Raw genomic sequence first — 25,152 nt, 5'->3', positions numbered from 1 at the left:
CGCTCCCACGCTAGCTCCTTTTGTTTCTGCCTTAAGTGCTATGAGCACGTTTTTGTTTGTTCCAGTATAATTTATTCCTTAAATAAATAATTTTTCCTACCTGCACACTGTGTCTGACGCCGGTCTGCATTCCTGGGAGAACGAACCCCGCATCACCATGCGCCCCGGTCGTCACACTTTGTCCTTCTTCTTCTATTACTATTATTATTATCCCCCTTAGAAACACACGAGAAGAACGCATCTTTGTGTGATTTATTGTCCATGTTGTATTATTATTATTATTGTTATTATTATTATTGTTATTATCCCCATTAGAAACACACTAGAAGAAATCATATTTGTGTGATCTATTGCAGGTATTGTCTATGTTCTATTATAAGTCCACTAGTCTTCTTCTTTGTCTTCTTCTTCTTCTTTGTCCTTCTTCTTCTATTACTATAATTATTATTCCCCTTAGAAACACACGAGAAGAACACATCTTTGTGTGATTTATTGTCCATGTTCTATTATTATTATCAGTATTATTATTATTATTATTATTGTTGTTATTATCCCTCTTAGAAACACACGAGAAGAACGCATCTTTGTGTGATTTATTGTCCATGTTTTATTATTATTATTATTATTGTTATTATTATTATTGTTATTATCCCCATTAGAAACACACTAGAAGAAATCATATTTGTGTGATCTATTGCAGGCATTGTCTATGTTCTATTATAAGTCCACTAGTCTTCTTCTTCGTCTTCTTCTTCTTCTTTGTCCTTCTTCTTCTATTACTATAATTATTATTCCCCTTAGAAACACACGAGAAGAACACATCTTTGTGTGATTTATTGTCCATGTTCTATTATTATTATCATCATTATTATTATTATTATTATTATTGTTGTTATTATCCCTCTTAGAAACACACTAGAAGAAAGCATCTTTGTGTGATATATTGCAGGTATTGTCTATGTTCTATTATAAGTCCACTATTATTATTGTTATTATTATTATCATCATCATTATTATTATTGTTGTTATTATTGTCCCCCTTAGAAACACACGAGAAGAAAGCATCCTTGTGTAGTCTATTGTCCATGTTCTATTATAAGTCCACTATTATAATAATAATAATTATTATTGTTATTATAATTATTATTATTGTTGTTATTGTTATTATCCCCTTAGAAACACACGAGGAGAAAGCATATTTGTGTGGTCTATTGAAGTTGTTGTCCATGTTCTATTATAAGTCTATTATTATTATTATTTATATTAATGTTATTATTGATATTATTATTATTATACCCCTTAGAAACACACGAGAAGAACGCATCTTTGTGTGATTTATTGTCCATGTTTTATTATTATCGTTACTATTATTAATATTGTTATTATCTCCCTTAGAAACACACTAGAAGAAAGCATCTTTGTGTGATCTATTGTCCATGTTTTATTATTATTGTTATTATTATTATTATTATTGTTATTATCTCCCTTAGAAACACACTAGAAGAAAGCATCTTTGTGTGATCTATTGCAGGTATTGTCTATGTTCTATTATAAGTCCACTATTCTTCGTCTTCTTCTGTTGTCCTTCTTCTTCTATTACTATTATTATTATCATCCCCCTTAGAAACACACGAGAAGAACACATCTTTGTGTGATTTATTGTCCATGTTCTATTATTATTAGTATTGTTATTATTATTATTGTTACTATCACCCTCAGAAACACACTAGAAGAAAGCATATTTGTGTGATCTATTGCAGGTATTGTCTATGTTCTATAATAAGTCCACTATTAATATTGTTATTATTATTATCATCATTATTATTATTGTTATTATTATTATGATCCCCCTTAGAAACACACGAGAAGAAAGCATCTTTGTGTGATCTATTGTCCATGTTCTATTATAAGTCCACTATTATAATAATAATTGTTATTATAATTATTATTATTATTGTTGTTATTATTATTATTATCCCCCTTAGAAACACGCAAGAAGAAAGCATCTTTGTGTGATCTATTGTAGGTATTGTCCATATTCTATTGTAAGTCCACTATTATTATTATTATTGTTATTATCATCATCATTATTATTGTTATGATTATTATTATTATTACTAATTGTAATATTATTATTATTGCCAGTATTATTATTGTTGTTGTTAATATTATCCATCCATCCATCCATCCATCTTCTTCAGCTTATCCGAGGTTGGGTCGCGGGGGCAGGAGCCTAAGCAGGGAAGCCCAGACTTTCCTCTCCCCAGCCACTTCGTCCAGCTCTTCCCGGGGGATCCCGAGGCGTTCCCAGGCCAGCCGGGAGACATAGTCTTCCCAACGTGTTTTGGGTCTTCCCCGTGGCCTCCTACCGGTTGGACGTACCCTAAACACCTCCCTAGGGAGGCGTTCGGGTGGCATCCTGACCAGATGCCCGAACCACCTCATCTGGCTCCTCTCAATGTGGAGGAGCAGTGGCTTTACTTTGAGCTCCCCCCGGATGGCAGAGCTTCTCACCCTATCTCTAAGGGAGAGCCCCGCCACCCGGTGGAGGAAACTCATTTCGGCCGCCCAAAGCTCATGAACATAGGTGAGGATGGGAACATAGATCGACCGATAAATTGAGAGCTTTGCCTTCCGGCTCAGCTCCTTCTTCACCACAACAAATTGATACAGCGTCCGCATTACTGAAGATGCCGCACCGATCCGCCTGTCGATCTCACGATCCACTTTTCCCTCACTCGTGAACAAGACTCCTAGGTACTTGAACTCCTCCACTTGGGGCAGGGTCTCCTCCCCAACCCGGAGATGGCACTCCACCCTTTTCCGGGCGAGAACCATGGACTCGGACTTGGAGGTGCTGATTCTCATCCCAGTCGCTTCACACTCGGCTGCGAACCGATCCAGTGAGAGCTGAAGATCCTGGCCAGTTGAAGCCATCAGGACCACATCATCTGCAAAAAGCAGAGACATAATCCTGCAGCCACCAAACTGGATCCCCTCAACGCCTTGACTGCGCCTAGAAATTCTGTCCATAAAAATTATGAACAGAATCGGTGACAAAGGGCAGCCTTGGCGGAGTCCAACCCTCACTGGAAACGTGTCCGACTTACTGCCGGCAATGCGGACAGGGAGCGGACAGCCACAATCAGACAGTCCGATACCCCATACTCTCTGAGCACTCCCCACAGGACCTCCCGAGGGACACGGTCAAATGCCTTCTCCAAGTCCACAAAGCACACGTAGACTGGTTGGGCAAACTCCCATGCACCCTCAAGGACCCTGCCGAGAGTATAGAGCTGGTCCACAGTTCCACGACCAGGACGAAAACCACACTGTTCCTCCTGAATCCGAGGTTCGACTATGTGGCGTAGCCTCCTCTCCAGTACACCTGAATAGACCTTACCAGGAAGGCTGATAATTAATTAATTAATAGTTAATATTATTATTATTGTTATTATTAATATTATTATTGCATGCATGCTTGCTTTCAGTGGAGTGTGGCTGTGAGACCTGATGGTGTTTCACATTCTACTGTTGTCTTCTTGGCAGAATTAGCCTGAAAACCACGCAGCACGCTGGCATCTGGAGGAAAGAACACGTGCAGCACCTGAGTGCACTGGAAGGAGGAGGAGCAAATTCTGACAGTCAAGTAAGGGAGAAGTACAAAGCTTTTTTATGCTTAAGGGCTGATCTTTGTCGTGCGTGTACGTGTGTGTGTGCGTGTGCAAAAGTCCAACTTGGCTCTCTAATGGCTTTCCCCTTCAATTGCCGGATTCACGCTGGAGCCAACACAAAAGCTCTCTCTCTCTCTCACACACACACACACACACACACACACACACACACACACACACACACATACACATGTCCTGCTGCAAGGATAAGTGGTAGCTGGACTGAAAGGAAGGGAGCGAGAGGAGGTCGTCATGGCAACAGCAAGGAGTTGTGCTTTTTATTGGTGAGAAAGAAAGTGGGCTCACTCGGATACTTCCTACCTCTCTAATAATACTTCCTATCTCTCTGATAATACTTCCTATCATTCTGACGCTTCATTCTCAGCTTCGTCTTTGTTTTCAGTCTAAACGTGTTTTCACTTCCTGTCCTGTGGTGTGGCGGGTCACTCTATTAGGTACACCTGTGCTGCTCCCTCCCACTCATTTGAAAGTGTTTATTGTTTAGGACTTGTGGATGTGTTGGAGTGTAGTTTATACCAGCACACGATGTGAAAGATCCCCTTGGCTTTTGAAAGATATTCAAACGTCCTTGCAGTTGTTTTGAGCCACAAATGTCTGACTTCTTGTCTCCACTTTGGAGAGAAGAAACATTCTAACCTCAACGTTTTTGCATTTCAAGATGTCATTAAGGTTCTTCTTCATGGACCTTACACGCTCCATGTAGGCGTCCTACGCTTCATAGAGGTTTGGGGGAAAAAAATCTGGCTTAGCTACACATCTTAAAACAAAAGCCTGAAGCTCCGCCTCCTGTCCGTCAGTCATCAACAGATGTGAGAGCTTTCTGGTCAACGGTTTTGTTTTTCTTTGGCGGAGAAGCTAACTTTGTGACTGTACAGCATGTTAGCACTGTAACTCAAATATAGCCATGCTAGTGCTGCTAATGTGTCCCCCTGAGAATAACAAATTATATATATTGTTCTGCCCTCACTATATGTGTTGAGGTTATACAGCTTGGCAGACAGCTAACAAACAATCCAAGACGTTCTAATAAAGTTCCAAAGCAGATGAATCCATCTAGGCTCTTTATTGTTGTTGATCTTGCTTTGTCTTGCACTGGACTTTTATTTATTTTGTAAAATGAGAAATACACACAATGACAATGTATAAGCTATATGATTCAATTAACATACTGAAATGTAATACACAATATGTAAACATTAGCTTTACACAAATACACAGCATTATCATCAAACAAACACTGCTGAGTGTTGAAACTATTTCGATGGTGGAATTATACGACCAGCAGCCATTTTAAGTCCTCAAAACATCCATTAAAATAGTGCACAAAAATCGTTTTTCAATACACATCTTACTATCAAATTTACTTACTTTCCACCTTCATATTGAGTTACATAAACAAGTTAAACAGTTTACTTACAGACTTATTTTTTCCAAGGCTTGTAAGAGTTAACACAACTTTATGAGGGGCCGTTAGAAATGCTCTTATAAACACTACTGAAACGCTCTTATAAACACTACTGAAATGCTCTTAAATACACTACTGAAACACTCTTACAAACACTACTGAAACACTCTTATAAACACTACTGAAACACTCTTACATACACTACTGAAACACTCTTATAAACACTACTGAAACATTCTTACATACACTACTGAAACACTCTCATAAACACTACTGAAACACTCTTATAAACACTACTGAAACACTTATAAAAACTACTGAAACATTCTTACATACACTACTGAAACCCTCTTATAAACACTACTGAAATGTTTTTTTCTCACGCACACACACACCATACTTGCCAACCTTGAGACCTCCAATTTCGGGAGGTGGGGTGTGGGGTGTGTGTGTGTGTGGGGGGGGGCGTGGTTAAGAGGGCAGGAGTATATTTACAACTAGAATTAGTCAAGTATTTCATATATATATATATATATATATAAGAAATACTTGACTTTCAGTGACTTCTAGCTATATATATATATATATATATATATATATATATATATATATATATATATATATATATATATATATATATATATATATATATATATATATATAAATAAGAGAAATACTTGAATTTCAGTGTTCATTTATTTACACATATACACACACATAACACTCATCTACTCATTGTTGAGTTAAGGGTTGAATTGTCCATCTTTGTTCTATTCTCTGTCACTATTTTTCTACCCATGCTGAACACCCTCTCTGATGATGCATTCTGCTTCGTCTCCTTGTTGTGTGCGCAGTTGTGCATTGCACTCTCTAAAAGCCCTAGATGTTATTGTCACATATGCATGTACAGTAGATGGCAGTATTGTCCTGTTTAAGAGTGTCACAACATTGCTGTTTACGGCAGACAAACTGCTTTACGGTAGACGAAAACGTGACTGCTGTAGTTGTGTGTTGTTACCGCGCTGGGAGGATGTTAATGAAACTGCCTAACAATAAACCCACATAAGAAACCAAGAACTCACCCTCGATCATTCTACAGTTATAACGTTTATATTGTGGGAAAGCGGACGTGAAAACAGGCTGTCGACACGTCACTCAGGTCTGCATGGAGCTGGAGGGGGCGTGGCCTCCAGTTCCGCCTGAATTTCGGGAGAAAATTTGTCCCGGGAGGTTTTCGGGAGAGGCGCTGAATTTCGAGAGTCTCCCGGAAAATCCGGGAGGGTTGGCAAGTATGACACACACACACCTGGAATTATTTTTCACTAGTATGTATAAACGGATTTCACCTGTGTGTGTGTGTGTGTGTGCTTTTTACACGTGCGTGTGAGAGACAACAATTTCAGTAGTATGTGTGCAAAGATTTCAGTTATGTGTATGAGCGCATCTTACCACTGTGTATGGGAGCATTTTACCAGTGTGTGTAAGAGCATCTTACTAGTGTGTATGAGCGATGTTGCATTCCGGTTCCGGTTACCAATAAGTTTTTTTTTTTTTTTTTTTTTAAAGCCAAGTTGTGGACAAAATGTCTGCCGACAAGTAGCTTAACCGAGGCGGGAGCTCTACTTCATAATTTGAGGGCTTCAGTGGAGAATATAAGAACACTTTCAATGCAACAAGGATCGGGCTGCCGCCATGGGTCGCCCCTGCAGGACGCGGCACCTGAGCTGCCACACAACGGTGCCTTTCTCGTCCCGACAGCCAAGCAGCCTGGAGCAAATGTTACCTTGCAAGTTTGCACCGCACACATGCAACGTTTCAGCTCATGGACATCGGGGCAAGAAGAGGAAAAGGTAATTAGACATTATTTATTTCTAAATTATTGTTGAATTCCACGAAATGTAAGGAGACATGGCATTGTAGTGCGCTACAATGGTAACATGTCGAAATGTGAGTCATGTCGTGGTATGTCAGTAGCTGATAAAATACTAATGATAATGGATTACATTTATTTAGCGCTTTTCTATCGACTAGATAAGGGGTCCCCAAACTACGGCCCGGTAAAGTCCAACATCCGGCCCGCTGGAAACATTTTTTATTTTGTATTATTGTTTTCAATCTGTCTTTTCTAATACATTTTTTGGTGTCCCCTAGCCGCTCAGGCAAATCATATTGTCTAAAAATGCATTTTCCTGTATGACTTATATTGTCTTAGCTGTTTTCATGTGATCTGATTGTTACATTCTTATTTCAGAGTCACCACACAGCTGCATGACCATTTCAACAAGGACGGAATAAACAACCTCTGGATTAATGGAACTTCTCTGCACACAAATATATTAATTAGAATATTCAATAAATTTCACATAGAAACATTGTGAATATTATTTTCAACAGTGTGTTGAAAACAACTTTTTTTTTGGCTCAGAAAGGTTCCTTATGTCTTATTATTCATATACTTTCAATACTTGTCGGTGTGTAATTACAGACATAGATGTAAACATTAATGAGAAAACAATTAACATTTTTCAACAAGTGAACCCACTTGAAAATGATGGCAACTATGGAATAGACATTTTCACTTCAGTTCTGCACTTAATTCAGTGAACAATATGGGAATTAGAAGGTTTGTTAAAATGTTTTCTTCACTTGTGCAGTGTATTCTGCGAATTAACATTTTGTAAAAAAATAAATAAATAAGGAACCTGTTATACAGACCTGTACGAAGTTGCCCACATTATTATTGCAAATATCAAAATAACACTGCAATACGTTTGGGCTGTGAACATTTATGTTTCTACCGTTGAGGTTTTTAAGTTATTTTAAAATACATGTTCTGACTAGTAATGTCATCCAGCCCCCACCATCACACACACTTTGTCAAAATGTCCCCAAACGTTTGTGATACACAATGCTTTTGTTTTATGATTATTGTATTTAGGTTAGGGGCTAGGTGTAAATATTAACACACTAACTTAAACTATAATTTTGGACCCAAAAAATATTCAGCACAAACAATTGGGACAAGTTTGGGAAGATTTTGAGGAGGTGGGGGGGCTGGATGACATCACCAGTCAGAAAATCTATTTTGGAATAACAACAAACTTAACAGCACAGTTTTTTTTTTACAGCACAAACCAATGGCAGTGTTGTTTTAATATTTGCAATAGTAAGGGGTTTGTACGATAAACTTAAGCCAGGTGTCATACAGGGCATATGTTCAGCTTATTTGTTTACATTTTAGCTGTCCAAACAAGTATATGTTAAAAGACAGATTGGCAAGAATATAAAATGTGTCGTCAAAATAAATGTATACATCCATCCATCCATTTTCTATCGCTTGTCCCTTTTTTGGGGTCGCGGGAGGTGCTGGAGCCTATCTCAGCTGCATCCGGGCGGAAGGCAGGGTACACCCTGGACAAGTCACCATCTCAACACAGGGCCAACACAGATAGACAACATTCACACACTAGGGCCAATTTAGTGTTGCCAATCAACCTATCCCCAGGGCAACTTCATACAGGTCTGTATAACAGGTTCCTTATTTATTTATTTTTTACAAAATGTTTCAACAAAATGTTAATTCGCAGAATACACTGCACAAGTGAATAATTTTTTTTAAACAAACCTTATAATTCCCATATTGTTCACTGAATTAAGTGCAGAATTGAAGTGAAAATGTCTATTCCATACCTGCCAACTTTTGAAATCAGAAAAACCTAGTAGCCAGGGTCCATGGGCCGCAGGCCCCGGAAGGTCCAGGACAAAGTCCTGGTGGGGGGTTCAGGGGGGCCCCCGACGCAAAATGATTATTAGCATTCAGACAGGTTAAAATGTTGCTAAAACCATCACTTTTCTATCAGTCACAGTGACTTTTCAAAACAAAAATATTACAGCAAAAATCATATGGGTTGATTGACATGTTTATTCTGTAAGCTAACTTCAATAGTTTGAAATTATTTTGACAGTTAATGCCAGTTATCCTGTCAACCTTTCACAAGACTTCAATTTGTTAATTGAAAGTATAAACAGTATAAACACTTTTTACAGTAAACAAATGGTAAAACAGTACTAAACAATTCCGTAAAAAAAAAAATTGGTGTCATTATTAACTTTCTGTCCAAGCTTGTATAATCTACTGCCTTGTTCAATTGTAAAAAATATTCTGTGCCTAAAATTCACATTTCTATCACAATTATCATACTGTAAACATGGTAAGCTAACTTCATTAAAATTAATAGTCCTGTCAATAGCATGGAATTACAATTCAAATGTAGTTTTTTTGTAAGCCTTTCAAAAGAATTCAAAATATGAAAAATTAATGAAAATTAATTTAAGCCATCAGACACTTGAAAAGTGGAACATCACATCTCTAATGTAATCATTTTAACTTTTCAACAGAAATAGCACTGCAAAAATATTAAGGACATACTTCTGTATTTTGGTAGTTATGCTGTCAACATTTAACAAGATTTCTTCAACTTGGACTTGAAAGCATAAATAGTATAAACACTTTTAACAGTATAACAGTACTAAACAATTCCAATAGATAACATTGGTGTCATTACCTTTTTGTTTGCTCAATTATTGCCTCCGTAAATAAAACTTTGGCATTTATCACATCCAAAGAATCTGTTTGGGCGACGAAAAACGTTGAAAGTTTTCCACTTGTATCGCTAGCAACGGCATTAGACTTGTGTTTTTTTGTCTCAACGTGGTCTTTTACATCGCTAATTCCTCCGTGTCCGATCGAAAAATCTTGTCTGCACAAGGTGCAATTCGCGTAGTTTTCACCCTTTTTGGAACGGATAATTATTCCCGGATAGGCTTTTGAATATTCTTCACGGAATGACTGCAGTTTTCTTTTCGGTTTAAGACTCGTATGCGATTTTTCTCCGGCTGATTCCATGATCGTTCGCTCGTTTGGAAACAATGGCCTCGTGCTTGGCAGCAGTGCTATAAATAGCCTCGCGCATGGCATTCGGAATGGCTCGATAGGAAGTTACGGGAAGCAGTGTCGATTGTCATTGTTGTTACGCGATTTCGTGAATAAAACTTAAAAAAAAATTTTTTTTTTAAATTAATGAAAAAACTTATTTTTTATCACTGCAACCGTAACCCGGAATAGGTTGATGAAAACCGTACTAATTACGGGAAAACCGGAGTTGTTGGCAGGTATGCTATTCCATAGTTGCCATTATTTTCAAGTGGGTTCACTTGTTGAAAAATGTTAATTGTTTTCTCATTAACGTTTACATCTATGTCTGGAATTACACACCGACAAGTATTGAAAGTATATGAATAATAAGACATAAGGAACCTTTCTGAACCAAAAAAGGTTGTTTTCAACACACTGTTGAAAATAATATTCACAATGTTTCTATGTGAAATGTATTGAATATTCTAATTAATATATTTGTGTGCAGAGAAGTTCAATGAATCCAGAGGTTGTTTATTCCGTCCTTGTTGAAATGGTCATGCAGCTGTGTGGTGACTCTGAAATAAGAATGTAACAATCAGATCACATGAAAACAGCTAAGACAATATAAGTCATACGGGCAAATGCATTTTTAGACAATATGATTTGCCTGAGCGGCTAGGGCACACCAAAAAATGGATTAGAAAAGACAGATTGAAAATAATAATACAAAACAAAAAATGTTTCCAGTGGGCCGGATGTTGGACTTTAGTGGGCCGTAGTTTGGGGACCCCTTATCTAGTCGATAGAAAAGCGCTAAATAAATGTAATCCATTATCATTAGTATTTGATCAGCTACTGACGTACCACGACATGACTCACATTTCGACATGTTACCATTGTAGCGCACTACAATGCCTTGTCGCCTTACATTTCGTGGAATTCAACAATAATTTAGAAATAAATAATGTCTAATTACCTTTTCCTCCTCTTGTCCCGATGTCCATGAGCTGAAACGTTGCATGTGTGCGGTGCAAACTTGCAAAGTAACATTTGCTCCAGGCTGCTTGGCTGTTGGGACGAGAAAGGCACCGCTGTGTGGCCGCTCAGGTGCCGCGTCCTGCAGGGGCGACCCATGGCGGCAGCCCGATCCTTGCTGCATTGAAAGTGTTCTTATATTCTCAGCTGAAGCCCTCAAATTATGAAGTAGAGCTCCCGCCTCGGTTAAGCGACTTGTCGGCAGACATTTTGTCCACAACTTGGCTTTAAAAAAAAAAAAAAAAAAAAACTTGTCTGAAAAGGGGCGGGGATTATTGGTAACCGGAACCGGAATGCAACATCTCTCATACACACTAGTAAGATGCTCTTACACACACTGGTAAAATGCTCCCATACACAGTGGTAAGATGCGCTCATACACATAACTGAAATCTTTGCACACATACTACTGAAATTGTTGTCTCTCACACGCACGTGTAAAAAGCACCCACACACACACACGCACAGGTGAAATCCGTTTATACATACTAGTGAAAAATAATTCCAGGTGTGTGTGTGAGACAAAAACATTTCAGTAGTGTTTATAAGAGGGTTTCAGTAGTGTTTATGAGAGTGTTTCAATAGTGTTTATAAGGATGTTTCAGTACTGTTTATAAGAGTGTTTCAGTAGTGTATGTAAGAGTGTTTCAGTAGTGTTTATAAGAGTGCTTCAGTACTGTTTATAAGAGTGTTTCAGTAGTGTTTGTAAGAGTGTTTCAGTACTGTTTATAAGAGTGTTTCAGTAGTTGAGTTGAGTTGAGTTTGAGTTTATTTCGAACATGCAAGCATACACATGATACATCACAATTTCCAGTTTCTTTTTTCAACATGTTCGAAAAGGAGTAGGAAGAAGCAGAGCTTATTTAATCCTACCCCTTTTCTTTTACATAACAGTTGCTAAAACTTTTGTTCACTTCCTGTTCTTAATTTATTCACAATATACTCCATAAGTAATCCACAATAAAAATAAATAAATAAATAATAATTGGTGAAGTAAGTCTTATTACTTATAATGAGATAGTAAGATTGTTTTGAGAATGAAAAAATGAAAGAAAGAAAGAATGGATGGATGGAATAAATCCAGAATGTTTATCATGGTTCTTCTTCTTTGTACTTTGTAAACACTTTAGGTTTGAAGAGTTTCTTGAAGTGGATCATATTAGTACATTGTTTGATTGCTTTGCTTAATCCATTCCATAATTTAATTCCACATGCTGATATACTGAAGGTTTTAAGTGTTGTACGTGCATACAAATGTTAAATTACATTTTTTGCTCAGATTATATTTCTCCTCTTTTTTTGAGAAGAATTGTTGTATATTCATGGGTAGCAGGTTATAGTTTGCTTTATGTATAATTTTAGCTGTTTGAAAATTCACGATGTCTGTCATGTCTGTGATCATGTTTTGTTTAGTTATGTTTTGCTTGGTTTTTGGACACTTTTTAGTTCCTGTTTTCACTCCTTTGCTTTGTCACCATAGCAACCATTAGTTTCACCTGGTTCACATCCTCATGTAACGCACCTGTCTCACGTTTTCACATTTTGAGTCACGCACCTGCTGTCACTAATCATGTCACTATTATTTAAGCTTCCAGTTGCCAGGCTGTCTTTCTGGCGAAATCACTCTGCTTCATGCCATGTTTACGGTTTCATGCTCAGTTCACGCTGCTTGTTTCATAGTTCCATGCCAAGTAAGTTTTTGTTTATTGTTCATAGTTTCTGCATTTGTGCAAGTTTGGTTTCATTAGTCAAGTTTGTTCTCCACCATTGTGCGCATCTTTTGTTTGCTTCCTTTTTGTAGTCTGTTAGTGTTTAAAATAAAAGATGTCATTACCTTCACGCCATGTCCGGTCCAAGTTCACTTGCATCTCGGGAAAACAACCACTCCAAAGTCCAAATCTTGACATTATGTCGCCAGCGAATCGCTTTCCTGCAAGGAATTTGGACGAGGAAGGAAAGTGGGAGTCGCTAGGAGCCATGGCGTTGCGAGACCTGACGTGGGGGCCAAATGGCAAGCTAATTCCAATTAGCTCCATTTGGTCCGAGGACGGCGCTGCGTCACCGCAGTCCCGGAAGCGCCGCTCCAGACCAAGGACGTCAGGGAAGGCGAGCGGACAGCACGCGGCGCTCCCGTAGGCTCCTCCCACTCCGGGCAGAAGCAGGCTGCTGCCAGCCCCGCAGCTCAAGGATGACATCACAGATCAGGATTTTTTTTTTCTGAATTCTTTTTCTTTCGATCACCCGGCCCCAAGAAAAAACTTTAAGACCAAGATCCATCAGTATCAGGACATGTTTCTAAAAATCATAGCAAGTCAGTCACAGCCATTTGAATTTCATGCCCCGCCCCCCAGGACTCAAGCCCCGCCCACGTCACAAAATTATTCTTTTTTTTCGCCCACTCGATCCTAGGTAGAAAAAAAAATACTTTTTGGACAATTTAAAGGGGAGGATTCTGCCCCCCTCCTGACCTCCCTCCACCCACCCCAAAAGACGGTTCCAGACCGCGGGGAGCGCGTCTGGTATCCGCTTCTTGAGGGGGGGGGGGGGCTAGGGCTGGGAGCTGTTCAGGTGGGATCGCTCAGCGTCATGCCAAGCCACAGCCTCTAGCACGGCCGCCACCACCAGTTCTTCGGCCTGCCAAGCCACAGCCGCCAGCCCGGCCGCCGTCACCGGTCTTTCGGCCTGCTAAGCCTCAACCTCCGGTCCGGCCACCACCACCAGTCTTTCGGCCTGCTAAGCCGCAACCTCCGGTCCGGCCACCACCACCAGTCTTTCGGCCTGCCAAGCCGCAACCCCCAGCTAGGCCACCTCCACCTGCACCACGGCTAGCACCACGGCTAGCTGCTCCAAGGCTAGCACCACGACCTGCACCACGGCTAGCTGCACCACGGCTAGCACCAGCGCCAAGGCTAGCACCTACGCCACGGCTAGCTCTACACCCTGCGCCAAGGCTAGCACCAGCACCAAGGCTAGCACCTACGCCACGGCTAGCTCCACGCCCTGCTCCAAGGCTAGCAACATGCCTAGCAGCACCACACCAAGCTCTACCTCCTTCAGTAGCAGCTCCACGCCAAGTTCCTCCAGTAGCAGCTCCACGCCAAGTTCCTCCAGTAGCAGCTCTACGGCAAGTTCCTCCAGTCGCAGCTCCACGCCAAGTGCCGCCAGTCGCAGCTCCACGACGCCAAGTGCCGCCAGTCGCAGCTCCACGACGCCAAGTGCCGCCAGTCGCAGCTCCACGACGCCAAGTGCCGCCAGTCGCAGCTCCACGACGCCAAGTGCCGCCAGTCGCAGCTCCACGACGCCAAGACCCTCCATGCCAAGACCCTCCATGTCAAGACCCGCCATGCCAAGACCCGCCATGCCAAGACCCTCCATGCCAAGACCCGCCATGCCAAGCTTCGCCGCCTGACGCGCTACGCCAAGCTTCGCCGCCTAACAAGTCACGCCAAGCTTCGCCACGCCACGACCCATCACGCCAAGCTTCGCCGCCTGCCAGGACGACGACAACGCCCCCACCTCCTCGTCGGCCAAGGATGTGGCCCTTCCCGGTTCGCCCACCGCGTCAGGTACAGCGGCGGTCTACGCGTCGCTGCCACCTAATTCTGCCCCAGTGGATTCGGGGACACGTGGTCTGGCGACCCACCGCCAAGTCCCCCTCCCGCCCTCCCATGACTCTTGATTATTGTTTTTTTTTGTGTCTTTGGACATCTGGGATCTGTCCGTAAGGAGGGAGCTCTGTCATGTCTGTGATCATGTTTTGTTTAGTTATGTTTTGCTTGGTTTTTGGACACTTTTTAGTTGCTGTTTTCACTCCCTTGCTTTGTCACCATAGCAACCATTAGTTTCACCTGGTTCACATCCTCATGTCACGCACCTGTCTCGCGTTTTCACATTTTGAGTCACGCACTTGCTGTCACTAATCATGTCACTATTATTTAAGCTTCCAGTTGCCAGGCTGTCATTCTGGCGACATCACTGTGCTTCATGCCATTTTTACGGTTTCATGCTCAGTTCACACTGCTTGTTTCATAGTTCCATGCCAAGTAAGTTTTTGTTTATTGTTCATAGTTTCTGCATTTGTGCAAGTTTTGTTTCATTAGTCAAGTTTGTTCTCCGCCATTGTGCGCACCTTTTGTTTGCTTACTTTTTTGTAGTCTGTTAGTGTTTAAAATAAAATATGTCATTACTTTCACGCCATGTCCGGTCCAAGTTTACTTGCATCTCGGGAAAACAACCACTCCAAAGTCCAAGTCTTGACAATGTCGTGGAATTTCAGTATTTTTGATTCAATAAATAAAGGATTTGTATGTTCTCTATATCCAACATTATGTATTATTCTAACTGATTTTTTTGTAACACCGTTAATGAATGAAGTGTACTTTTGTAGTTATTTCCCCATATTTCTACACAATAACTCAGATATGGTAACACTAGTGAGCAGTAGAGGATATGAAGTGATTTTTGGTCTAGAACATGTTTTGCTTTATTCATTATTGACGTGTTTCTTGCTACTTTATGTTGTATATTTTTTACATGAGATTATCAGTTCAATTTATCATTAATCATTATACCTAGAAATTTGGTTTCATTTACTCTTTCAATTTTTATTCCGTCTATTTGTATTTGTGTTTGACTTTCTCTTCTACTGTTACCAAATAACATTATTTTAGTTTTACTGAGATTCAACGTTAGTCTGTTTTTGTCAAACCATCTTTTTAATTTATTAATTTCTTCTGTTATTATTTGTATTATCTTCTGTGTGTTCTCTCCTGAACAAAACGCTGTTGTATCATCCGCAAATAATACTAACTTTAAATCTTTTGTAACTTTACAAATGTCATTTATATAGAGATTGAATAATTTAGGTCCTAGTATTGATCCCTGAGGTACGCCACAGGATATATTTAGCGTTGTAGATGTGTGTTTGCCTAGCTTCACGTATTGTTTCCTGTTTGTTAGATAACTTCTTATCCAGTTTAAGACTAACCCTCTGATGCCGTATCGTTCTAGTTTGTTGATTCAAATATTGTGATTAATTGTGTCAAATGCTTTAGTTAGATCCATAAACACTGCTGCCGCACATTTTTTTTACTATTTATTGCATTGGTAATGTATTCTGTAATTTCAATTAAAGCCATTGAAGCTGAAACATTAGCTCTGTATCCATACTGGTTCTCTTCGAGTATTTTATTTTTGTTTGTGAAACTCTCTAATCTGTTAAACAGTTTTTCAATGATTTTAGAAAATTGTGGAAGTAAGGAAACAGGTCTATAATTTGTAAATTGGTGTTTGTCTCCAGTCTTATAAATTGGTGCAACTTTAGCTATTTTCATTTTGTTTGGAAATTTACCTGTTTGAAATGATAGGTTACTAATATACATTAATGGTCCTGAGATATCTTCTATAACCTTTTTTTATCGTTTCCATATCAATTCCGTTACAATCAGTTGAAGTCTTAGATTTACATTTTTTTCACAATTGTAACTATTTCATCCTGTGTCACATTACTGAGGAACATGGAGTAAGGATTTCGCTCTTTGGTATCATTATAGTCCTCAATTGAAAATGGGTCTGGAATGCTTTCTTCCAATTTTGGTCCAATATTTACAAAGTAATTATTGAAGATTTCAACAACTTCCTTTATGTTGTCATTCTTTTTATTTCCTTCTAAGAAGTATTGGGGGTAGTCCCTCTTAGTGCCATTTTTAATTATGCTATTGAGGATGCCCCGTGTTGCTCTCATATTATTTTTGTTCCTGTCCAATAATTCACTGTAATATTCTTTTCTACATGATCGTAGTATGTTTGCTAACTTGTTTTTATAGTTTTTGTACTTAATTTCTGCCTCTGTAGTTCTTTGTGCTATGAATTTTCTATATAGTGTATTCTTCTTCTTACAAGCATTGTTTAATCCTTTTGTCATCCATGGTTGATTATTCTTTCTCTGCTTACTACTGATTTGTTTCCATGGACAATGTTTGTCATAAAGTATTATGAACTTGTTTAAAAAATGTTCATATGCTTCATCCCTGCAAAAAATGTTCTATAGAATTTCTAAAGAATATCTCTATAGAATTTCTAATGAACTTTAGGACCGAAGTTCTATAGAATTTCTAAAGAATATCTCTATAGAATTTCTAATGAACTTTAGGACCGAAGTTCTATAGAACAGGATTCTAAAGAATGGTTCTATAGAACAGGGTTCTAAAGAATGGTTCTATAGAACAGGGTTCTAAAGAATGGTTCTATAGAACAGGGTTCTAAAGAATGGTTCTATAGATCTCCTCTAAAGAATAGTGCTATAGAAGAAAGTTCTAAAGAGTAGTTCTATAGAACAGGCTCCTATGGAATGGCTTTCTGTGGAATACGGTTCAGAATGATGTAGAAATGATTGGGCAGGCATTCTACAAAATCTGTGGTCTAACACTGGCAATGGAGAAAGACAAATATTGCAGTTGAATGAATGTTGACTTGTATTTATTATATACATGTAACTCAAATCTTGACGTAATAAATAAATGTCAGCAGCATAAATCAACATGATCACCGCGCTTCCCCGACTGTTAGAGACGGCTAGACGTCCAGCAGAATTTGTTTCTGAGGCCTTCTTTTTTTCCCATTTTCTGCGCAATGTTCAGTTTCACTCCAATGATTTTCTTTATCACATTTGCTTCACTTGAGGGATGGAGCTTCTTCACAAAATCTGAAAGATCAATAAAATATACCAGAATTAGTGTCTGCAGACACCAAGACACTAGCTGTCATGCAATGAGTTACACTATGGCATTTTTCAGCTCGATAAAGAGAGTGATGTCTATCATTTAATCAATGCAATGGATAGTCAACACACTGCATACATTGCATATCACGCGTTTCTATGCTGTAAGGCACTTGCACTGCTTGACGCACACAAAATCATATGTGGTGCAATCATGCCAGGCTTTACGAACTGCAACAAATCTGTATCAAATTCTGACAGTGCATGTACACTATTCATTAGCTATATAGAAAATCCATTCAGTGTGTGAAATATTTTTCAAATTATTTTCAGGATTTCACTTTCTTGTGAATCTTGTTGTGTACTTGATGGGTGTCCCCAATGGCGTTCGAACAATCACGAAAGTGCATTAATAGAATTCTAATAAAAATATTTAACTTCAATCTGATTGAAACCATATCCACATCGGGAAGGGGATCTGACACATTCCCTATCTAAAAGTCGTTCACTTCTCAACTTGCAGCAGAACTCACGGAAATTCCCGACGCTAGTTGTTAAATAGTAAGGCGGAGAATGCCGATATAAGATATCAAACGAGAAAAAGGTGTAGATATCCGTGCGCTGCGGTTTTTGCTTAGTCACTTGATGTTGGTTTCCGACGAGATCAAAGCTAATGTGACCACCCATGCCTATAAATCTGTCAAAACGAACATCTCGCAGTCAATTCATGGACCAAGCAGACTGGAAGCTATGGATATCTATACTTCATGCCAAACGATCACGGAACGACTTGGAGATAGGAAAAGGGTCAGATCCACTTCCCTGATGTGGATATGGTTTTAATCAGATTGATTTAACTTATACTCACCAATAATAGCAGACACTTTCTTGTCATCCAGTTTTGGTTTCTCATGCTTATCCTTAAAAGCATTGGATTTTTTTCCTGTCAAGCTGCTGTTGGCCAGCTCCTCTCTGGCAGAGCGACAGCAGGACGTCGAGCTGATAGTATTGTTGCCTGACGTGATAAGTCGTCCATCTTCATTAGCAGGCCAGGAAGTCCTTTAATAGAAAAAAGTACATTGTGATGCAGACACAATAAAAAAAAAATACATTAATAACATGAAGCTGGCGATATCCAAACCGCTCGGCTCTAACCCCAGCTATCATAATGTAAGGGTATTTTGATAGGAATCTTGTTCAAGTCAAGAGAAACATGGTAAGGAAGCAATCAAAGATGAAAAATATATATAACCATATATATTAATTCATCCTGACCACGCGAAGATTTAATATTTGTCGGTCAAGTATTAATCAGATATCCAGCTGAGACAAAATATCAAGAAGGAAGGGACGTAACTCTTGCTAATATAAGAGAAACACACAAAAACGGACGGACAGACAGACAAACAAACACCATATGTCCTCCCCTTATTTAGAGGGGAGGACATCACAACTTAGGATGTTGTATATGCAACAGTTCTGAAATGATCCCAGATCATAAATGGATTTTTATTGGAAAAAAGGGGCATAACTCTGGAAAATATTGTCCGAGACGACTCATTTTCGATAGGCTTCTTGTTACACTAAGATAAATAGATGTAACAAGTTTGGTTTCCGTACATGAAACGATTCTGTAAATATTGCGGTGACGGATGGACAGCCGTACATGACGACAATACCCGTAGGCCAAAGTTAGATGAAAATACAGTAATAAGAAAGTTATTTCATACATCGACATGTAAGCATATTTTCCATCAACCTATGATAATTACAATAACATACTTCTAGAATAAGAAAACCTACCTTCAACAACCCTCAATGCATCTCGAAGGGATTTGTTTTCCTCTCTCAACTGGAGGACTTCCTTCTTCAGGGATTCCATTTCTGTACATGTATCTTTCGGTGAAGTTCTTCCCAGCTGAAAATGTCAAAATAGTAAATCAAATGAAATAATTTGTATTATGATTAATTTGGGCGCTCATATGTTTTCCGGAAGCAATTTGTCCTGGATACGGCCCTGACAGCACCATATAAGTTTTACATGTATAAGCAACCTTGTAGGCACATTAATTTGAATATGCTACATGTACATGTAGCAGTAAGCCATTCACACAGTAGGCACTGTTCATCAGGTATTTGTAGTGTTATTTTCATATAAGTAAAAGTATAAACTTGTGTTTTAAACCAGTTGCCAGGGATGCAATTTTTACGTCCTCGATTTCAAATGAATGCTAGGCACTTGTGATTGTTTGCCTCGAGAGGGTGCTTTGATTACCGTATTTTCCGCACTATAAGGCGCACCGGATTATTAGCCGCACCTTCAATGAATTACATATTTCATAACTTTGTCCACCAATAAGCCGCCCCGGATTATAAGCCGCGCCTACGCTGCGCTAAAGGGAATGTCAAAAAAACAGTCAGATAGTTCAGTCAAACTTTAATAATATATTGAAAACCAGCGTTCTAACAACTCTGTCCCAAAATGTACGCAAATGTGCAATCACAAACATAGTAAAATTCAAAATGGTGTAGAGCAATAGCAACATAATGTTGCTCGAACGTTAATGTCACAACACACAAAATAAACATAGCGCTCACCTTCTGAAGTTATTCTTCATTCGTAAATCCTTCGAATTCTTCGTCTTCGGTGTCCGAATTGAAAAGTTGCGCAAGCGTGGGATCCAAAAATGGCCGGCTCCGTCTCGTCGAAGTCATCGGATTCAGTGTCGCTGTTGTTGTGCAGCAGTTCTGTGAATCCTGCCTTCCGGAAAGCTCGGACCACAGTTGTGACCGAAATATCTGCCCAGGCATTTACGATCCACTGGCAAATGTTGGCGTATGTCGTCCGGCGCTGTCTGCCCGTCTTAGTGAAGGTGTGTTCGCCTTCGGAGCTGTGTGAAAAAAGCCACCCGGCCTCTTCGCGTAAACTTCCCTTAACCACTCGCTCATCTTTTCTTCATCCATCCATCCCTTCGAGTTAGCTTTTATGATGACGCCGGCTGGAAAGGTCTCTTTTGGCAAGGTCTTCCTTTTGAATATCACCATGGGTGGAAGTTAGCATGGCAAGCTAGAACCACAGTGAAGGATGACTTCTCATTCCCTGTGGTGCGAATATTCACCGTACGTGCTCCCGTTCCACAGTGCGGTTCACAGGAATATCAGTTGCTGTGAAATACGGTAGTAATCCGTGTGCGGATGGAGAGATTGCGTCTTTTCATGAACGGGATCCTTGTCGCTTAGTAGGAGCCATTTTGTGGTCTTTACAGATGTAAACAGGAAATGAAACGTACGGTGATATCCGCGCGTTTTTTCTTCTTCTTCCGGGGGCGGGTGGTTGCTTACAGTAGAAGAAGAAGCGCTTCCTGTTCTATGGGGGCGGGTGCTTTCCTTGGCGGTTGCTTGCGTAGAAGAAGAAGCGCTTCCTGTTCTACCGGGAAAAAAGATGGCGGCTGTTTACCGAAGTTGCGAGATCGAAACTTTATGAAAATGAATCGTAATAAAGCGCACCGGGTTATAAGGCGCACTGTCAGCTTTTGAGAAAAATTGTGGTTTTTAGGTGCGCCTTATAGTGCGGAAAATACGGTAACCAATAAAATCCTATTCTATTCTATTCATGTACTCACAGCAGCAAGTTGGGCCTTCAATTGTGCCCGAGCATCATATCCCACAGCTGTACGGCTTACTTTCCTCTTTTTCTTCTGAAAAATCAAGATTAACAAGAAAACGTGTTCAGTTCTTTTATATGCCATTGAAGTGAAGAAATATGTTTGCAGAAATGATAGATTTTCGAGTACATGCAGAAAGTCTGTCAACACCTCAATTTGTCTTGAATATTATTCTGTCTGAGTTGGTCGAATTGAATCAAAATATTCAATAACTTTAAAGCCTACAATGAAACATGATTTGATTAACTTTTATGATAAAGAAAAACTGACAAGGTACTTCAAAAGTATGGGATTGAATCCTACAAAACCTCACACAGTTGAAACACCACTGAAATAGTGAGTGAGTGAATTAACGTTTAACGTCGCTTTCAACACTATTTCGGTCATATCGCGACAACACCACTGAAATAAAAGTACCTGCTGTCTGTCAGATAGAGTCTCCTCAACACTTTCATCCTTGCTCTCACTGTCTGATGACCAAGACTTTGGCTGTTTGTTTCTCTTGCCTCTGCCATATTCCAAATCACCAGTAAGGGGTACATCCTTGCCATCCTGAGCGGCTTTCAAATATGGCGTCAGTTCACGTGTGTCTTCTGTGTAAAAACAAATATGTGCCACATTAAGCTAAATTAAACTGTACAGTTAGTCATACATTTCAGCAGCAGATTGTTATCACTAAATTACTTTGGTATACCTACAGTTCTGATGATTCAGAAATTCACCTCAGCGAGAAACAAATTTCACCTTACTTTCCCTTATTTACAGGCTTACAGCCATATTAAAAAATTGTCAAGGTTAAGTCTGTACTATCATGACAATCACCTCAGCATTGCAGATTGAAACATTCAGTATACCAGGGCTGCACTGATGAGAAATTACTATCAATCATGGAAGAAAAAAAATTATATTAATTAAATTTAACTTTACATAAACAAAGTCGAAAGTTCAAGGTGTAAAATCAGAAGTACATTAAATATATCTATATTTATATGTACTTCTGGTAAAACGTATACTTTTTACTGAATTGAATTGAAAAGTTTTCAACTGTTTATTAATTACCACCAAATCTCAGAATTCTTGCCACGTGTTTGGTTTGTGACTGCTTCCTTCCTCCTGCTTTGTTGAGTGGCCATGGAACTTGGACTTCTTCATCACTGTCCCAATTTTCTCCATTCATCTTCTCTCGAGAACCGCTCGTGGTTAATATACTATATTTCGTCTCGATGATCATCCTCCCCTTGCTTCCGTTTGGCGACCTGACTGGGGGCCAAACTCCTTCTCTGTGTGATCACACAAGCCTGACGTTACAAACAATGGAGGGATGATAATAATAATAATAATAAATTAGGCTAGTTTTGCTAGCTCACCATTTCCGCCCGTGCCTCGAAGCTGCTGTTTGGCTCAACGTTAGCCCGCTTGTGACGTCTCGCATCGCGCCTAGAAGACCCTAAACCTAAATGTGATGTTTAAGCCAACAAAGTTACCGTCAATGAACTCCGACGTGACTTGGGCAGCTTAGAAAGAGCGAGTGAAGTCAACATGGACGTTGTGGCCGCCATCACCAACTCAAACTGCCCGCGAAATCTGCTTTGCAACTACGGCAAGCGCGAAGGGGAAAAATAAATAATTAAAAAAAAAAGTTGATTTGAAACATATTCGCACTTATTAGTGTCGGATATGAGAAACATTGATACAACGCGATTATTACCAACTATACATGAATTTGGTTGTGATTGCAGCCTTAAAACAGTTTTGTTATTTTATAACAAAACGAGAGCAGTTCTATTTATCGTGTTTGGGGGGGGGGGGGGGGTTGTAATGTTACGGCGGGAAAAGTAGTAAACTAAATATAACATTGAACCATGCTTTTGAAAATGTATACATTTAAATCCTGGCAAATACTGACTTTTAACAATATAAATTGTTACTTACATGAGTTCGGTAAAGTGTTTTCCTATTGGGCTCCGTGAAGAAACGTGTCTGGGCTTGTTCTTCCACAGCTGCATGCAGGTACGTGGGCGGGTCCTGACGTTTTAGGTCTGATTTAAACCTTTGAACTGAGTTTTGCTAAATCAATTTATGTTGGAAGTCCAATAAAATTAATTTTATCACATAAAAAAGTAAGTTACGAAAATATTCACACGTTTTACTTATAGATAACTCAAAAACTCTAAAAATAAAAATAAATTGATTTATTGGAATAAATATACTTTTAAAAATAAAGTCTGCCGAAGTTCTGGGTGTCCGCCTTGAAATGACACCTCACAATTTTGAATGATACAAAATTAACATTTTCATAATTGAGGGAGACATCCTGCATTGTTCAAAAAACAAGCTCAAGTCTGGTGAATCAACTTAATGAGATTAATCAATGCTATGGTGATAGCGCTGCTGCCATTTTATAGAATTTTATTCCATGGAACAATCTATAGAACTTTCAGCAGATAAAGGATAATGTCTATAGAATTTCTGTTAGACATTCTATAGAATGCCCAGTTCTATAGAACAATCTATAGACCTTTCAGCAGATAAAGTAATGTCTATAGAATTTCTGTTAGACATTCTATAGAATGCCCAGTTCTATAGAACAATCTATGGACTTTTCATCAGATAATGTAATGTCTATAGAATTTCTATAGGATATTCTATAGAATTCCCAGCTCTATAGAACAGTGAAAAGACCTTCCAGCACATGAAGCTGATGTCTATAGAATTTCTATAGAATTTTGAATACATATTCTATAGAATCTTCAGTTCTAAAGAAATTCCGACGAAATTCTATAGCGTTCTATATATTTCTATAGAGATTCTATAGAACATTTTTTGCAGGGATCAACCTCTTTTTCATTGTACACATTGTCCCAATCTTGCTTTTGTAGCTCAATTTTGAAAGCAATCATCTTCTTCTCTGTGCACAGTCTTCGAAATGTCCTTTTGTCTTCCATGTTCTTCTTGTAGTTTCCATCATATATTGTAAAAACTGGCAGATGATCACTAACGTCGGTCATAAGTAGACCACTTGCAGTGTTATTATCAAAATCATTGGGAAAAATATTATCAATGCGTGTGGCACAGTGTCTTGTGATTCTGCTTGGCTTTGTGATTTTAGGATATAAACTGATGCTGTACATTGTATCAATGAAGTCATCAATAGACCTTTGCTTGTTAGGGTTCAATAAGTCAATATTAAAGTCATCGCATAAGAAAATTATTTTTTGACCATTGTCCATGTAAGTTGCCTTGAACCATTCTTCAAATGTTTCTATACTTGATTTAGGTGATCTATATATACAACTGATGAAAATGTTTTTGCTTTTTTCCTGACATATTTCAATGGTTATACATTCTAAGATATTATCTATAGTAAATTACATGTTTTTTTACCACTTTGTAGTTCAGGTTCTTCATCACGTACACAGCTACTCCTCCTCCATTTTTGTTGGTTCTGTTGATGTAGTTTAGTTCATATCCTTCCAGATCAAAATCTATTCCTTTTTTATCATCAATCCATGTTTCTGTGACAGCGATCACTTTGAAGGGTTCGTTGATGTGTTCCAAAAAGTTCTTAATGTTGTTGTAGTTTGCATACAAGCTTCTGCTATTAAAATTAATAATTGACAATTTGTTATCACATTTAATTTTGCTATTATATTGCTCATCTGTATAATATAAACAATTATTACTGATGTGGGAGAAAAAAATTGTATCTGGATCTA

The 25,152-nt window shown here is 39.0% G+C and overlaps 3 protein-coding genes across 3 annotated transcripts in view; 1 reads left to right on the top strand and 2 right to left on the bottom strand.

Annotated features, from left to right (window-relative positions):
* slc6a14 (solute carrier family 6 member 14) overlaps positions 1–25,152 on the bottom strand; it is a 156,220-nt gene that overhangs the window by 14,110 nt on the left and 116,958 nt on the right. The gene's annotated exons all lie outside the window — the stretch shown is intronic.
* Positions 3,886–25,152, top strand: part of LOC133622280 (uncharacterized) — a 112,856-nt gene continuing 91,589 nt past the window's right edge. The window contains exon 1 of the mRNA XM_061984831.2: positions 3,886–3,958. The gene's annotated coding sequence lies outside the window, so the exon portion shown is untranslated. The remainder of the gene's footprint in view (positions 3,959–25,152) is intronic.
* Positions 17,609–24,051, bottom strand: LOC133622579 (uncharacterized). Its single transcript, XM_072915879.1, has 8 exons — positions 23,369–24,051; positions 22,804–22,889; positions 22,496–22,716; positions 21,854–22,029; positions 21,395–21,469; positions 19,575–19,689; positions 18,640–18,830; positions 17,609–17,756 (listed from the first exon to the last, which is right to left on the bottom strand). Exons 3-7 carry the CDS (start codon positions 22,665–22,667, stop codon positions 18,718–18,720), a joined length of 651 nt encoding a protein of 216 aa, XP_072771980.1. The 5' UTR covers positions 22,668–22,716; positions 22,804–22,889; positions 23,369–24,051; the 3' UTR covers positions 17,609–17,756; positions 18,640–18,717.

This window comes from Nerophis lumbriciformis, linkage group LG23, assembly GCF_033978685.3.
Source record: "Nerophis lumbriciformis linkage group LG23, RoL_Nlum_v2.1, whole genome shotgun sequence".
Classification (NCBI taxonomy): Eukaryota; Metazoa; Chordata; class Actinopteri; order Syngnathiformes; family Syngnathidae; genus Nerophis; species Nerophis lumbriciformis.
This window is presented reverse-complemented; position numbering and strand designations above follow the sequence as displayed.